The 18,761-nt window shown below is 38.8% G+C and overlaps 1 protein-coding gene across 1 annotated transcript; it reads left to right on the top strand.

Moving 5' to 3' along the window:
* The first annotated feature begins 3,715 nt into the window (after positions 1-3,715).
* On the top strand, positions 3,716-10,181 carry LOC111253144 (uncharacterized). The gene is made up of 4 exons (XM_022812144.2): positions 3,716-3,925; positions 4,136-4,257; positions 6,002-6,167; positions 7,830-10,181. Exons 1-4 carry the CDS (start codon positions 3,842-3,844, stop codon positions 8,415-8,417), a joined length of 960 nt encoding a protein of 319 aa, XP_022667879.1. The 5' UTR covers positions 3,716-3,841; the 3' UTR covers positions 8,418-10,181.
* Positions 10,182-18,761: the final 8,580 nt, after the last annotated feature.

An 18,761-nucleotide genomic window follows, 5' to 3' on the forward strand; every position in this document is an offset into this window, starting at 1 on the left:
TGCTTGAAAGAATGTGTTGTTTTGAATCGAAAGGAGAGTATATAGTTGTCTTCGTGTTTCCATCAGTTATCGGGTTATGCACTATAGTGACACACCAAGGGAGGAATCGTTCTGCATCACCTTAGAAGAACTATAACGGTTGCACATGATTACAGCATCCAGTGATGTTGAACAGAAAGGCGTGTGAAAATCAACCTATTTTACGGATAATACATATATAAAAAGCAATTTAAGTTTTACTCAGCTATTTAGCAGTGATGTCTGTTTTGCGTACTTATCTAAAAAGAAAACAGCCATCTCTATTAATACTACACCTACAGGTTATCCTGTTTAGTCATAAAAACCTTCAACTTTTAGGTTTTTGGCTACTGTCAAAGAACATTGTAGTATAAAATACGCATGCATTCATTTGACTGCTGCTTCCAGAAGGGTACGGAAATTTCGAATAGTTTTTAAGGCGTTAGTAGTCAGTCATATGATTTGAATGGTGCCAACTAATCGATTTATGGTGTACTTACAACCAGATTCTCAAACAGTGGTTCTCGTGTAGCCCTTATCCATTTAAAAAATGATCTAAAAAAATGCTAAAGCTCTCTTTGCCTTTGATAATCGCTTAGTGAAAGTAAAGAGTAATCCATTAGTTGGTGATTGAAGAGTGATCGAAGCGTGTATAGGGTACAGCTGTTCAGGATTACTTAATCTTCCAGATTCCGCTTCCTTGGTGGTAGAGTGTACTATCAATTTTCGTTAGGTTATCAGACATTTGTATTACCCACGCAAATATTAGACAATGCAAAAAGCTTGGAGTCTTGCGGTACACAGCCTAACCACGTGCAGGCCAAAATATAGTAAGTTGTATTTTTTGAAAATCTACACCATGTTAAATGCTCGGTAACAACATTTTCAACTGTTAGGTATCTATGTTACTTATTTATTTGCGTTTATCGAGTCTTGCACTTGTATGTTTTAAGTTGTATTTCGCCACAGCCTACACCATAAGACGATCGGCTATTGTTGCCTGTATAAATGCAAAATTTTTGAATAGTTTTGAGATCACTTTAGAACTGAGGTAAAAGCTCGCCGTAAACTCAGACAGGTGTTTTTTAGACCTAATCGAGTTAAAATTGTTCAGGCTTCAATCCTCAATTCTCACTATTTTCTTTGGAAAGACGTACAAACCTAGTATATTATTTTTTGGATCGGGTAAAGGCCTGCTTGTGTTCAGTATGTATCTATGAAGATATGTTCGAAACGTCTTTTGCATAGATAATCATTAGGTAAGCTGCTTTAAAAAGCAGAATGGAATAGTACATCTTGTAGAGATGCTTGCACGTCTTTTGAAACGAGTGCAGCGTTAGCAATCGAGAAAATTGTTGTAATTGAATCAGCTGAGTGTGACATTTGTCAAAGTATCTTAAAAGTTACGTTAAATATTTTTTAGAGTAGGCTGTTCCCGTTCAGATTTTTTTTTACAAAAGTAATATGCTGGGCGATTTTATTTTGTTGAGGAAGAGGCTAAACTGTCATTTTTACTGTGGTAGGTTCGTTGTCTGATCCAACAGTCTGCGGCACATTGACTAGACTCGCACTTATTTTTTTGCAATTATCACGAATTGGTTATAATCTATGTTCTTGGAAGGTCCTCCTTATCAATCACAATATATTCATATTGCTCATAAATGACTTGCGTAAAAGCTAGACTATTACACTGATTTGGTACCCATTTGACTTTTGCTGCTTCTGCATTAAGTATAAATCAAGCAACTTATCAAAAAAGGTAGACAATCTGCTAGGTCGGAAAAACGGCGCCACCGTAAAGAAAGACATTATGACGCAGTTTTTTAAGAAAACTTTCAGTGGCTGAAAAATTCAGGAGAGGTTTGCATGAAACAGCATTAGGGAATGCGTAGAATTTGAAACCATAATCTCTGCCGTTTCACTCTTACAAGGGACGTGCGAATCAATGTGATGCCGAATTCGAAGATGCGTCAAAAAAGTTACTGCATTAAATTGAAGTGCATTGTTTACAGAACAAGTTCATGCATATATAGTTGTAACCTCGTACCAAGTAAAGGAATAAGATCCTCCAATTCAAACCATTGGCTAAACTGTAACCGCCAATGATTCAAAATCACACTCAAAATCGTTTCGGGAAGTCGGCTGCGGTCCTCTGTGATATAGTTTGTTCATAATTTACTATCGGATTATAGTAGCATCGGTGCGGTGGATTACGCTTTCAGGGTTACTATATAAGTGTGCTATTGCAAGTGGAAGAACTCTACAAATAATGACAACACATACATAATAATAATAAGGAGAAACTTTAGGAGTTCAAATATTTACATGCTTCGCAGGGACAGCATCGAATCTTGGCAAATCAGAATGACAGACACTGAGAAAATTAACTTGTTAAATTACTGTTGTTTGGGTAATGAATATAAAGGAAAAAGAAAATGGCTCCAAACAGAATAGACTCACTTGATGGCTTCAAATCGTCTTTGTAGTAGCTGCAAATTTAGGTGTGTGTCACACTACCACCGTATAATTGTAATTAGTTAGTTATGTCACACAAAATTTCGCGAAGAATCAACTGGCAATGACATATTTCCGAAATTAGACTATCGTGGCGTCGCAGTCATTTTTCGCCGTTTTGATAAGTAGTCATGCAATAGCATAACGAGAAAGTAATCGTAATTATGATAAGTTTGTGCCCCTCTTCCGACAGTTGGTGAACTAAGCAGAGAGAAATAAGTGTTTGTATACTTGTTCGCACTGCGATGTAGCATAAATGTGTTTTTTTTTTAATGATTATCACAAAAGTAAACAATTTTTTTGAATATGTTCACAGTAGACGCGCTAAGCTTATTCAGTGTATGCCGGACACAGACAAACTTTTTCATTCTATATGCCTTGAATTATCTCGAGTTCCTAAAGCATATAGGGTTTTTAATGAAAACAGTAGACAAAATATAGTTTACCTAGTTTTTTTTTGCATGTGTTTTTTGATTCAGTTCGGTAAGGATTGCATCCGAACGAGCGACCGTTTATCTGTGTTACGCGTAATCAAAGATAAAACCTCGCGAAGAAATTTATCGTTCGCATATGCGATTGCCCAATTTAGTCACTCTGGAACCTAGTGAGATGCTTTTTCCAGTTGGCAGCACTTGACTGAATATTTTCTCTTAGTTAGAGCAATCCACGTATGCAAACAATAAACTGACGAAATACAGAAATAAATAAGCTTGTATATTGAGTTTTTGAAACAATGTGCCATAACTCCTGTTAACTACTGAACAGCCCCAGTCTGATGCCTTGAGGCATTTAGAGCGGAGTGCCACGGGTGATAACATTCGAGCTACCGCACGGACTAATTCTTTGATTATATGTCTTCTCTATAATTTTACGATGAATCTAAAAGTTGATGTAAAATAGCTTCCTTACAACAATCGTCAAATGAGCTTGAACCATAGAAGCACCAATGCTTTATTATATTTTTACTAATAATCGGTTTCTCAACTCCAGTCCAAATGTCCCGACTATATTTTGCGCATTTAATTCTTATTCATCTAATTTAATTTCCGTCTCATAAAAGTTATGGAAAGAAAATGTGTTCTTCATTGTGCCGCGCTCAGTTTCTCTTTTGGAGAGGTTCGACGGTGGAATGAACGCCTTCCGCGCTTTCGCAACTTCGGAGTCAACTACATCCGAGCATTAGCAGAGCGATCGCCCATTTTCTGGCGTTGTTTGGCGGCTTCGGTACGGAGCTCTCAGCTTGTCAAATCCCCAGTTCCGCACGCCGGCCGGTAACAAGTAGCTTTAGCACGCATTCTCCCGTTCAGATATGCCTTCCAACGTCGAAATCAAGGCGCGTCTTGAGGACTTTGACGTATTCCACACTCTGTTCAAGAAGGTCTACCAGCCTAAGGTAGGAAAATTAGCATATTTAGGTGGAGAAACACAAAAGACGCGTCAAAGTTTTCCCCTGCCGAACCAAGCGTAGTCCTACTACTCCAAAGCGAGGATAGCGTTTCCTATTAGGTTTTGTCAGGTGACACCGCGTCACTGTTATAGCGTTGAATCAATACTGATTGCAGCTCCAGTAACTGAAATTAATTATTTCTAATTGTAATTTAAGGAGGATGAGTGTACGACGCTCGAGCAATGTGACACGTTTTTCAAATGCACCAACGGACGCCTCAAGCTCCGCGAGATCAAATGTGAGGGTAAGGAGTCCTCCGAGCTGATCTTCTATGACAGGTAAGCTTGTCACCCATACGGTTAGCGAGTTTTTTTTCTGTGTTCGTGTGACATTTCAATAGTGTTATGTATCCGAAAACCGGGCGGCTAAATAGACCTCAGGGGTGCAAAGCCTTTCGTTTCTGCCCAGATCGTGCGAGCAAGGGGAGAGAGCGGACTTTTCGTGGCGTCCCTAGAGAAGCGTGGCATCAGAGCACCTTCATTGCATCGTATGGAATCGATCGCCGCTCCTTCTATTGTAGAACGACCGTTGCTCGTGGGGGTTTTGCAACTTGAATTTTCGAGACGGTTCTTCCTTCCTAGGAACGGCCAGGGTTTGATGTGAAAGTGCCAACGAAAACAAGCGGTTAATACAAAATACGCATGGCCAGCAATCGGTTTCAAATAGTGGCGACATCCACATTTCTAATTCGCTTGCTACCTTTGTGTCTGCCCACCACGAATACGCTGCACGAATAGTACATTTATTTAAAAAAAACCGTAACAACTTTGGCCAATCGATGACTAGTGGATCATGCGAAAACTAGTTCAAACGCACTAGCGTCTCAACATGATTGTTTTTGTCGCGCCATCATTCATGTTGTGCAACTGAATCTCTTCATTACTGGGTACTTTAGGTTCGTATTGGAGTTTAAGTTCATCAGATAAAACTTATTAGGTGTGAGTCGGTTTTGCAAGTCCGCTTAGGCAGGAATGGGCAAAGTAAAGATGGCTGCTCCGGGATTACCATTGCTGGGTCCAATGACCTGCCCTCCCTGAATGGGGTCCAATGACCCTCTTTTTTCACCCCACCTTTGAACGGTGTAGCTATGGAGCTCATGGAAAGCTTACAGAAATGTGTTATAACTTTATCTGCATTGACACTTTACATAAATCGTTTTATTGGCTACGACAATGCGTGTCAGCTGTATCCTTTTAAGAGGAAAACACGACCATAAGTAGTCATCCGCCTGGTTAATGTATTTTGTGCTGTGTCCCTGTCCTCCTCTACAGTTTTATTCATCATGGATAAAAATTATAACGCTTGCTATATAAAAATCTTTGATTTGAACAAGGATCAATTGTTACATACGATTAATCAGCATAAAACTGAATGTCTAGTTTTAAACCAAGCAAAATAAATTGACTAAAATAGTTTTTACAAAAGCTAAAAGATTATTACTTAATATACGGAATTGATAAAGTTTCTGTCCATTTTGACCCTAAAACTTACGTTAAATACGTTTTTATCTTTTACTGTAGTAGGTGGCATTAGGATGCTATTTTGGGCACAGTAATATGTGTATACAGCATTTGTCTGGCGAGTTATCTTAAGTGAAATCTTAAGTTTTTCATGCATTTTAAAAATTAAAAAAAATAAAAAACATTGAGCATCTTCAATTATTACCCCATGCATAGTTTTTGTTCGTTTTTGACAGAAGCATTATTCACATTACTCGCCGATTAGCCTAATTAATGTTACAATTGGAGATGAGGTTAACAAACTTCTAAATATAAAAGCGTTTTATATTTTAGAGGTCATAGTAAACTGAGATATAAGCTTATTATACGGACGTATTAGTACGTATCTGGTAAACCGACTAAAAACTCCGACTTCAAAGAAAACGCGGAGCCCAAAAAAATTAACGAAATCTTTTACATGTGGCACACAGCATATATAGCGTTTCATAGTGCTCTGTTGCTATCATCTATCCTGTCAAGTTTCATGTACTTATTATGCTATATACCCATGTAATTTTTGCAGGAATGATGTTGCCGGCCCCAAAAAGAGTGACTTCGTTAATCATCGTGTTCAAGAAGATCCGGCAAGCCTAAAGGATGCCCTTTCCAAGGCTTACGGAACGCGAGGAGAAATTAGGAAGATCCGACTCCTCTACATAGTCGACCAAACTCGAATTCACATCGACAAGGTAAACTCAATACACACAAATACACACACACAAACACATGCACACGACCACATGCACACGACCACATGCACACGACCACATGCACACGACCACATGCACACGACCACATACACACGACCACATACACACGACTACAGACACACGAACACAGACACACGAACGCAGACACACGAACACAGACACACACGAACGCAAACACACACACATAAACACGTCCAAATACACACAAACAAACACGCTCAGACACACACACACACACACACGTAAAAAATCATGCACGCCCACATAATACATACAAAAACACGCATGCATACATCCGTTATATTAAGCATAATTTCAGGGTAAAGTGTTCGGCAATTAAAAGTTCATATATAAAGGTCATATTAAAGTATAAATTTATCTTGGATTCTTTTAGAAAATTATTTAGGCAAAGCATTTTAAATTTTACAATATGGCTGGACGTCTAACTTACGCCATTATTACTTCTAGTGTTCATCTACAAACAAACCTGTTTCGCAGCCTTTCTATGGCTTTTCCAAAAACTATATTGGCAAGTTCCTTTAAAAAATAACTGAAGAAAACTAAGGTTAGTACCTACGAAGTTATTAAAACGAGGTTGTTTGATTAACTTTGTGATAAAGCCAAGCTTGATTTTATTCATAAATATATCCTCATGACGACTGATAAAATGATTATATTTATAAAGTATGAAATAATTAAATTGAAGTGTAACATCAGCCAGGAATAGAAAAGGTTTTCTTAAGATATTTTTTCTGTAAAAATTACTGAAAATCCCAAAGAAAAAATGAAAAATAGGATAATATATCCGTATGATAGAGTAAATTGTAGAATTAAACCTCACATTTCATTTGGCGACTTTGGACATATTATAGTTTTCCTAAGTTACCAGATCCGCTAATTTCGTTACGCATATTCAATTAAGGCTACGTAGACTTCACTTAATGCAAAAGCAATACATTCGTGATTCAACATCCATTCAATGAAATTCCTGAAGAAAAAATTAAGTAAAATGCTTCCAGACAAACATGTTTTTCAGGCAGTAACAATTTATATCTAGAAGTTTGAGGACGAAAAATTGAAACCTATTAGCAGCACTGATAGCACTCTATCAAAACAAAACACCAAAAGCACTAAATTCAGACCTTACATATCCGGTATACTACAAACAGCGCAGTGCGAAGCAGATCGATCAAAGCTGGACATCCCGACAATACTTAATACATTCATACGCTAGAGATTAACGTTGCTAAAAGCTTCAGCTATGACGTTAGGTTCATCTACGTACTGAACCCTGTTACAGTTATATCCCATATAGTTAGTAATCGGAATAGTCTTACCTGCGGCATTGATATTAACGTAAGGTAGTAAATGTTAGATTTGAACTTAAAACTTTATCTCTAATGACTATTGGATGTAACTCCACCTAGGTTTAATAATGGCGTTGAAACAGCCCATACTTCGACAGAAGTTTTGGACTATTCAGTGAAAGTAAATATGATTATTTCTTATCCTTGTTATAAGACAAAGTTGACACACTCATTGGGCGACGGCTTCCATTAAAACAACTAACAACGCTTCTATTTACAAACCAGCTTACGCTCGTTCATAAATGTTTTGACGCTAAATATTGTCCTTTTACAGGTCGAAGGCATTGGTCAATTCATGGAACTCGAAGTCATGCTTCGTGATGGCCAGACAGTGGAAGAAGGCCAAAAGGTCGCTGAGGAAATCATGGAAAAGCTTAACATTACGTCCGATATGCTTATTCAGGGCAGCTACATTGACCTCGCGGCCGATGCTGCTATTAAGGAAAGCACTGCAAAATCCGAAGAGAAGCCTGCCGCTGCTCACGACGATAAAGAGATGGTAGAAGTCAGCGAGCCGCCTAACGATGCCGACAAAACCAAGGCGACACCAAGTGAGAGCAAGCCTTCGGCAGAGCCAAATGAGGCTAAGGACACGAATGAAGAAGGATCTAAGGCTAAGTCTGAAGAGGTGAAAGAAACTAAAGACGTCGAAAAGCCTGTTGCCGATGAGGCAAAAGCGGAGGTTAAGCCAGCGAGTAATGGCGATGCCGCTGAAGCTAAGGCCCAGAATGGAGACGATAAGGAGGGGGACAAAGACGCTGAAAAAATGGAGACCGACGAAGCAGCGCCGGAGAAGGCCGTTGAGAAGGCTGCTGATACGCCCGCCAACGAGGTGGCTGTTGACGCCAATACTGAAGCCTAGAGAAGAAACTATTAGGACGACCAATGCCCTCTAATGCTGCCCATCTCTTAAATAAGCAGTTGGATAGTAGCTGATTATCAAATCTGTATCACTCCACATGACGTAGGGGCATAGTACAGTCTCGCACGCAAGACTGAAGCACATCATAGCAGATATTTATAATAGGTGGCACGACAACAAGAACATTGTAACCACAACAAAAAGGCGACAAACAATTAATCCAACTGTATACAGGAGTCAAGTCATGTTTGGAGATGGCCTCGTTGAGAACAAGCGAAATATTTGGCATCAGGCCCAAGCATAACTTGACTCTAAAGCCGAAACAGGGACGCAAGAACTCCAATTTTTATTTTTGGAATTTTAGAGTCCGTGTTCGTTTTTATTTTGCCAAGTACTATTATTACTACAATACCTTTCACTAACTTTGCTCTAGATTTTCTGCTACTACAATTTTCAAAATGATCTGCGGAAAAGTACGCGCGTCAGTTTATCCTACGTATATAACTCTATACATATATAATTATGCTAAATGCACTACTCATAGGCTAGTAGAAGTATAGCAGACGGCAAGGGGGACAGAGAGAGAAATAAACACATTTTTTTACTTTTTTCGCGTAACAATAGTAATAATAATACTGTCATCATAATCAATCAAAGAAGGCGGCCTACCTGTAAAGAAGACTACTTCACGCTATCTCAACAAAAAGCGTGCCCTCAAATGCTGAGGGCAGGCTAGCGGAAATGAGTAAATGATCGACTGATTGAACAAACAAACCTACTAGGACCAAACAAACACAATAAGCCCATAGTGAGGACATAAGCAGGACGATCAAGGGTATACATAAATACACACATATACATACATATACTTACATCTATTAAAGTAAATAGGACTTTAACAACACGCATTTCCAAAGAGCTCCCCCCACTGGTACAATATTCAACATGCTATGATCCCGTGGGAATGCTAATAACTAGCGGTAAAGTAATAATCACAGTGACGAACAACAATAATGTGGCTAGGCGTTAAAGTGTCACGCGTACCGAAAGTGTACGCCAAACGCACACATGAAACTAGAAACACGAATGAACTTAGTGTACACATTCACGCACAGTTGATATCAGTATATTACTGCGATAGTGATATAGCAATTAACTGAACGTTGATTAATTCAACACAAGGCGACCGTAGTCAAACGGTAGTACAAACGGCAACTGTATTATTCCGTGCCGCTCCGACGATAGCGTAGATTAAGTTAATAAAAATAACATCAATGGTTAGGAACAACAAAAGTAATAGCAGTCTATGAACCGTACTTCGTTCTAGATTTTTTGGCATATACACACATAAAATATCAATAGCAAACTGAATCAATTTTATCATTACCACTTCTCTACTTCGACTTCTATTGCTAGTTAATTCCGAAGGAATAGGAAGTCGTCACAAGAAATCAGCCGTGTTATAACTTTCGTCTTCTTTTAAGCATACGCACATTCTGAAGACAAAAATTAAGGTATGTACAAGTATGCGGTAGACACTCGTAGTGGCGGGGAACAAAAAAAACGAAAGAAAAGTCGAACGACAGACAAACGTCTCTTTGGTACGTAACAACACATTAAGCGTGATTTCCGCTTCAAGTATCATAAACATAATAAATAACTATAATAAATGATCATGATGAATATAAATATCAACTTGTGTGAATTTGATGAATCTCAATAAAACAAAATGGGATATCCTTCATATTTTATACGATCCGTCGACGCGTGGTGTGTGATTTTTATTGTATGATAATTACACTGACTGACTGACAATATCATTATATTTGCCAGACTTTTTTTTTCAATGTTTTTAGCCATTTTTTAGTGTGTTTAAATTAGAAATAATTTCTGCTATATAGCAAAGAACTCCATTCCGCTAGAAGGTCTAATCGAACTTGTCTGATTTACTCTTAACAGACTTATGAGTCGAGCGTGCATGGTAATTATATAGTACATAATTATTATTAGTGTTGTAAATCAGCGCGATATTATACACTTCAGTTGGGTATATGCACACTCCGTTCAGGGCTAGAATCGGCTTCTTGAATTCAATAAACGAATTGACATTTTAGCTCGTGTGGCATAACCCAAAAGGAAATAGAATGGTCAGTTAAGTCTTAAACATCTTCAAAGCAAGCAACTGATGCGCTTAACCCTCCTGGTACCGACCATAGGTATGGTTTAATCCCACGTATAATACTTAAAAAATAGAAGTACAGAAAAGGAATTCTAAAAGCAGACTGTAATTGTCGTACGGTTTTTTTAATATTTGAAAACAGCAGAAACGCCTTAGCATAAGTTTTGACGAAACAAAGAATAGCCTCAGTTGCACAAAACGGTATGAAGTTGCATCTCCATGTAGTCAGCGACCATTTTTTTGGCACGAATTTCATCAAAAACGACTACTCTGTAAGATCACCCGTTTAGCTGTAGTAGAGCAGCGAGTTTAAAGGCATACTATTCATAAAACAATCATATCGACTAGGCGCGTTTATCGTAGCTTTATTATTAATAACTGTGTGGTGATGCTACTAGGGTTTCGGGACAACGCAATCTGGGCTTACTTCTTCAGTTACTTGCAAGCTAAACTACGCCCATATATGAAAAATTCACTCGAGTGCGGTAATGATAATAATAACGATACAATATGCAATCGGTATATGCATACATGAATATAAACAAAAGAAAATACTTGTCGAAGACTCGAAACAGAAATCATATTTCTGACCAATTAAATCCTCTAACTCTACGCTCTACAGGCTATCTTGAATCTACTTCTTCAAAAATAAGCATTTAATATCGTTGCCGTCGTTATCACTACTCTAAAAGTACATGAATGAACAAATATTGGAGATTGCTTTTTTTTGACTGAATGCATTATTTTCTTATATCCTTCAGTGATCATTTCTGTTGGTTTACTTGACGTCGAAGTTCCAAAAGTATTCTTTGTTTATGTAATTTGGTTAGTGCTGGTTAAGCTGCTTTGCACTACTATTTCTATACAACGGTTATTTTGTATTTTTAATGGTATGTACTATGATTGCTCCGAACGGCTTCGATAATTAGTTATCTGTATTGTCTGTATTTATCTTGCAGCTCTGTCAACCGACCTTTAGAAGTGCAAAGTAATATTGTTATATAACATGGAGACAAATAGTAATTATACCACGCACCAAACACAAATAGTAACGCACCACGCAACCTGGTTAGATTATTATGAACATTATTTCAGTTATTATACATGGAATATGTCTAAGTCATAATGACTGCCGACACGTCATAGGCGAAAATATTGCCGTTTGCGTTGAGGCTAGCAGATGTGACCCAAGTAGAAAAATAATAAGTAAGGAATTACTTTATTAATGCCAAACCCGCAAAAGTGCCAATTTATATGCAAGCCTACCCTATAAATTTATCGCCTGTTACTGGACCTTTAAAATTATGTTTCGTTCTGTATTCGGCCTAATTCATTTTACTTCGAATTTTCAAGAATAATTCGAGACATAACCTTTCTATTTTTCTAAATATAAACTTAATTTATAAAAAAAAAAAAAACTAATAAAAACAGCTTCATACCACAGCTTTTATGAACATTTTTTACTTCTCAACACGTGAGCCTCAATTGCATTTAGCCCAAACTAACCACTTCCTACAGCGGCGTCTCGCGTCCTGCATGACACATCATCCCGGTCGATCAACGCCAGCATCTGCTTCATCTAATTTACGCAGGCAAGTCACAGTCTATAGAAGAAAATTACCTAATTTTTTCACAACCTTATTAGCGTGAACCATGAGCATAATGGTGCAACGTCCAGATATTGCCCATCCATGAACAAACCATATATTGCTCACAGTCTAACGCAGATACCCTACTGAAAATAAATATTGAACTAGCGATGATGTACCGCTCGCTGTTATTGCTGATTAGCAGAGGATTCGGTTACGGTAAGTCGCTTATGGCCAGAGTGGTGCAACATAACCACATTTGCTGTGTAATTTGCGAACGATACATAGTGTTTTTTCGCTTATTAAGCAACGTCAGCTTGGGTGCTCACTGACTGTGATAGTTGCATATCTAAATGAATATTTAGGAGTAAAAACAACCTCAAAATAAGCTGTGAAATAGCTTTTGTTGGGTTGCTTTGAGAAAAATAGCTACCCCAAGAAGAAGCGACGCAACATGATACTGACGTAACCATTGAGTTTCTGGGGCAACAGCGGTATAATCTTTAGCAGCTTTTTTTTTGACAATCACAGCCTCCTACCAGTAAATATTTATTAATCTGCATAACTTACTATAATTAAACACATATGACATTGGCGGTTATTATTGCAGTTACGCCGATCTAATTGTATATAATAGGTAAACATTCGGATAACGCTTTATATAAAAGGCTGTAAATGTGTTTCGATATATATATATATATATATATATATACATACAAGGATATTTTGAGATTAATTAAATCTAGTTAATGTCTAATGATAGAACAAAATGTAACGCTATTGTATGGCGGGACCGTTGTGGAACCTATGCATTTAGAGGAGAAGCTTATTATATAAACATATTTAATTAATTGCATTTTGTAATTGTATGGCTCCCAATATAAAACATAGATGAATTCAGTCGTATGGCTATAAACACTTAATAAATGGGAGCTACATAGGTAAGTAATCTGTTTTTTGTCAAAGCCTGAAATCTTTCAGCTAAAAAGCAACTTGACTTCTTTATATAAACGTAAAAACACTGAGTTTCGTCTTGGGCTTTATATCACACAAAAGCATGATAGAATGCATGAAGTTTTTGGCACGGAGAATTGATGAAGTTTATATGACCACAGTTCACGGTGTTCTTCACAATTTTGAACATACATAGGATGTATCACTATTTAAGTACGTACATGACTACCTATGGTGGACGAACTAGCCAACTTGACAAGACAATATATACTCTAGCTAAGAATACAAGCGTTTTTTAAACACAGATTCCTTCAATCTTACGTGGTCCTCTACAGCTGTGTCAAACACAGTCATTAATGTCTCATGTAACTTTTACCGTGTCTCATATTACTTACAAGTATACAGTTAGAGAGCTTACATTCTCTTTAAAAACCGTTAAATGTCTATAAGCCGTTATTAAACCAAAAAAAAAAAGTGCCTTCGAGGACGTTTGCTCCCCCGACCGCGTAAATCTTTGTAAAAATTTAGCCCATAAAGTTTTGTGCAACCCACAGCAATCTGGGGGAGGGGGGGGGTCAAAATAGGGTTTTATTCATTTGCAAATACACTCAATTTACCTGGCACGTTTATTTGGTGTTTTCGATGGCAAACAGTATTGAAGTCGCGGGTATTGATGACCTTTTTGCCTTGTTAGTAGTCAAATAAAAATTTAATAAGGAGTCTACTCTTAGTTCCTTGGTGAGACACTTAAACTTTTCCAGGAGTGGAACACCTCGTTCGGATCCGAGGTTTTGTCAAAACGGTGTACGAGCTAAGAAATATATTTATAGTGTACTGGTGGTACTCATTGAGGCTATTTTTGTTTGTAACAGAGTTGTTCTGCGATATTTGCTTCATTATATTTTAAGCAACATTGGCCGTCGTTGCCATTTTGATAGTACCAAATTGTCCAACATTGTGTCAAGGCTAGAATAGTACTTGGCGGTACTTACGTTATATTCTTAATAACTAATATTTAAGATCTTCATGTAAGTTTTATAATCTCAAACATAGCTATCTTTAGCAGTATAAAAATGACGATGGTGGCAAATTTACTTGGCTTTCTGAGTTGAAACAAAATAAGTTTGCTACCATCGTTTTGATGATGCAAAAGCCACTTTACCATCCCGGTAAAATGCTCTGATGAATCCGAGTTAAAATATGCCCAGGATCCTCTTTTTCGGTAGATCTTATTCTAGAAATTGACAATAGACTCCATTACCGATTAAGAAGATAAGTTATAGAAAACCTAAAGCCACAGCTAAGTTCCGCTTTTTTTTTGGATGTCGAGCGTAGAAGCTCACAGTTAGAACTTCTTCATAAAACGGATTGGATTATCTGTTCGTATATTTGACAAGAAATCTATACGTAGCAATTCGCAATATTGTGGATCGTTCAACATTTGTATTCTGTATTTAAGAAAACAAAAAAAAAAAAGAAAAAAAATATTGGCTTTCTATTTGAAGGGCGGAGTGTGTGAGCGGGCTTAATTTTTGGACAGGTTTACCAACATAATAGGGAATATCCTGTAATAGGTATTTCGAAAACCATAACCTCACACGTTTTTGACTTCGAGATGTGAGCTTCATAAGTATATGTTCACTGAAGTCGGTATGTTTGGCTTCTTGTGTTAGCTGCAACAGCCCTGCGTAGAAATGAAGTAAACCAACGACAAGACACAACCGGCTTCTATTTATTTTGAACCTATAAATGAAAATTAGCGACATTCGTAACGTTTTATATGTGTGGTAAAGAAAGTAGCATGCCTTTCAAGTGAATGTGTTCGTCAACTACTGTTTTAAATACATCAGGTTAAAATCTTTTAAGATCCAATATTTAATCTAGACGCCTAGCTACTACGTATCTTTGACGTATATATCCATAATGTGTGTCACATAAACAACACGCTCATCTAATGTACAAACAGCACAGTATATTTATTGGTCTAAAGAAGACGCTCCTCCATAGTATCAAACTAACTACTGTCTTCAAGATGAGGCCTAATATCTAATACTTGAAAGACTAATATCTATTTCGAAACGTACTTTTTTGAAATCCATACCAAAGTCAATTAGGAATCTATTGCACGTCCTAGTGACAACCTGTTAACCTATTGCTAAATACTTCGAAATGCATTTATCGGCCAAATTCCGTCTTGGCTGTCTTCGCTAAACTGCTCTGTCTATTTAATTTAGTCAATGTATTTGATGGTAGGGTTACCATTTGCTATTATTATGTTTTGTGTAATTGCATTGTTCCTATGGACGATACGTCTATAACAGTTTTTGTTGTTATTGCTGGCTATTCAATATTTTTTTGTGATCGATCTGTTTGCGTTTATCATTTGCCTGTTCCTATCGGTGAAATACTTTGTGTGTGTGACCGATATCGTGCGCTATGCTGCGCTCAACCGACTACTTGCCCCCTGCTACACCATCCGTTTAGTCGGCGATCGCTGCCGAAGGCTACAGCTGCTGCATCGATAAAAGTGCAATGGCAACTCGCTAACATCGTCGTTTCCCCTGCCCACTGTGCGGTTGTTTCTTTTATACCAGCCTTTTCTCCGCCATGTCAATCATAGACTAGCTGTGAGTGGCCATTGACGTACCAGTTTTTTCAGGTCCTGCACAGCTGTTCAGTAGCAGTCAGTAGTAATATTAGTTAGTTCATTGTTGACTTCTTTATCTGCTTCGCACCGTGTTTCTCTTCATTTATGGCACATTTTCATTCGTGCACTTTTTCTTTTTCTTCTTCTATCTAAGTTGCAATGGAGCAGCGATGCATGTTGTGGCCCCGGCGTTACCGCCGGCGGTCACGGGCTGTTTATAAGTTTAGTTAAGTTAGCGGAGCTGCAGCAGCAGCATTAAGAGCGACAACACAATAACAACAACAACAGTGGTGGAAGTAAACATTTGCTAGGTAACGTCGAACCCCGCTTTTTGCTATTGCTCGGCGTTTGTTAACCACGGTCGGTCACGTCAGGTGAGCAAGCCCAATTTGTTGTAAACCCTTCCCCGAACTTGACGTTCGCTCAACTTCGATGAGACAGCTAGTCGGAGGTCTGGAAAAAATGTCCGATTGTCCGCGACGGCGTTACTATCACCCCAAGTTAAAGAAGCGATGATGATACTGTTGCGTTTATTGTTCGATTTGCTTCGCAGCAACGGCTTCTTCGGGGCTCACAGGGCATGTCACGTCTATCGTCGTCTACGCAGCAATCGCTACAAAGGAGGGAGGGAGCCGCATGAATGGTATTGAGACTATTCGAAGCTGAGCTGAGTTAACCGGCCACAGCGATGTCCAGCCGAACGAGACTAAACACGAAAATTATTCCGAGCGATCGAATAGGCGCTCGTCCCCGGCTTGGCCACCACTTCTCCTCTTAAACAAAGGTGAGACCCTGCTTGCCGTGCTTCGCTGAATTTGCCTCTGAAGGCTGCTACGACCAAAGCTGCTGCGGCTTTTTTTTATCGAAAGCGTTTGTTCTAACAGATCACACTGTGTGGCGTTAGCTTGGCACAAGACTACGGCGTCGGGGAGAGTCCGGTGTTCCCGTGGCGACGAAGCAGTACAAAGCGCCGCTAAAGTATTCCAGGAGTGTAGCGTGTCCAAAGGACAACCGCGTTTGGCCTAGTTGAACGAACACTTGAGTGTTTAAGAAGTGGCAACAGCTAAAACTGAAGTTTGAACAAAACGATAGAGCGAAAATGTGCTACAGAAATGGAGAGAAAACGAATCATTGGCCCAGGCCGCTCTGGCTAACCGATCCAACCGATTCGTAGCGCTACTATTTGTAGAGCTTCTATGTGGCTGGGTACGTGCGTGTGTGTGCATGCTAATATGCGCCTTCAGCACGTCGATAGCGTTAGATTTTATGCAGACACGGCTGTCTCCCAGACAGTTCTATGTGCTGTGACATTAATGTTCCAATGACAGTGGAATTGTTGTAGTAGTCCTTGAAGATGGAGAAGTACCTGCATTAGCATTGTTGTAGTTGTACTCGTATCAGCTTTACCTCCACTGGCTTAATTTGCTCCTGTATTATAACTTAGCAGACGACGCCTCATGTAAACATAAGGAAAAAGTTCACTATAATCCTCTTAGCTCTAGGGATTTAGCGCTTTGAGGCTGTCGCCTGGCCAGCTAAATGCATTAGAATGATAGCACTGCAGGTAATAATGGCAACTAACAAGCACAAAAGCGGCAAACATAACGGGCCTTCGTGATAATTTGCGCGTTGTGATTATTCGAATAGCTCGCTACTGTCGTTGTCGCTTTGCCTTAAAGGCTTCGAAATTCGAAATCAGATTTTTATTAAATCCGCTTTACAGTGCCCAGAAAACTATGTTTTTGATGTTAAAAGGAAACGGAACAATTCGCACGTACATTTCTGGGCGGAGGCATGAAGTCGTATTTACGCTTGAAGGCACACATATCACCCAGCGTTCTCTAGGAAAATTCAACTTCGTCTATCATGAACTCATTTCGTTCGAGACGACCTTTGTTTTTTTATTTAGTCGTCTTCATTTGAGCACTAGCTGGGATTTAGAACTTTAAGCCTGATCAAGTTTGAGTTCATAAATTCACCAGGGGAAAACTGGTTCTAAGGGCGGGCTCATATCGCTACACGCAAGTCGCACCATGCCAGCTCATCTTGTCAGATGGTACTACACTCTCAGTTAACTATGGACGAAATGTAGGATTAATGAGGGCTGTTAGCTGATTTCAGATATACTCGTATGGCGACATATTTTCATTATCGGCTGCATTGGCATTGGAGATGCTGTTGATCGAAATGCTAACTAAATTGTTTATCGGAACACTCACTTAGTGTTGCATCAACTTGTAATCAATTGGCAGCAGAATGACGATAACGGAACGCTATCGATCGAACGCTGCGGTCCAATGGTGAAACAACCACCGTCAGCATCGATACAGCTGTAAATTATACAGTCACTATGATAGGGCCTTTCTGCTATAGGCAGCCATTGATCGGAAGCTATTTTAAATTACTTCTGGTAACGGTAAGCCAGTGCGGATCCGTTGGTGGCAGAACGTCCTTCTGCTGAGACTTGATAAGCTGTTATGGTTATTCTTTGGTTTCTATAGCAGGTCACAGATGCGAAAAGAAAATGGTGACGTGTTCTTTGTATAATGCACTATGACCTGCTATGATCAGACCGTCTGCTAGTTAAACATGGCTTCGGCATTTGTCATAATTTTGGACTTATTCCACATGTGCATATTAGTCACAACGAAGCTGCTTTATATTCGATAAAGCGGTGACTGTGGACACGAGATAACGATAAATTGCGCAAACTTCTTCAGAGGGCTGCTTTTCTATGTGTCCTAGTTGTTACCCGCGCTTGCCTTGCCCGCCCAATAGAAACTGAAATTTCGTAGCCGCCGGATAACAGCTCTATTCACATGACGATTTTTCCAGGGTCGACGTCACTAAGTTTTCTATTGTATTGTACAAACAAGGCTTGAGACATAAACATAGAACTACGTATTTAGGATAACCAGAATGAGATACAGAAAATGGACGTACACGTAATCAAGTGTTCGCGTAGGGCTTTAGCT

The sequence above is a fragment of the Varroa destructor genome, unplaced genomic scaffold (assembly GCF_002443255.2).
Source record: "Varroa destructor unplaced genomic scaffold, Vdes_3.0 BEIS01000006.1, whole genome shotgun sequence".
NCBI lineage: Eukaryota > Metazoa > Arthropoda > Arachnida > Mesostigmata > Varroidae > Varroa > Varroa destructor.

Bases quoted from the DNA above. Each gene is read 5' to 3' on its own strand.
- LOC111253144 (XM_022812144.2), top strand. From the start codon at position 3,842: ATGCCTTCCAACGTCGAAATCAAGGCGCGTCTTGAGGACTTTGACGTA. The intron at 4,258-6,001 runs GTAAGCTTGTCA...TAATTTTTGCAG, and splicing joins GAGCTGATCTTCTATGACAG to GAATGATGTTGCCGGCCCCA. The intron at 6,168-7,829 runs GTAAACTCAATA...GTCCTTTTACAG, and splicing joins CTCGAATTCACATCGACAAG to GTCGAAGGCATTGGTCAATT.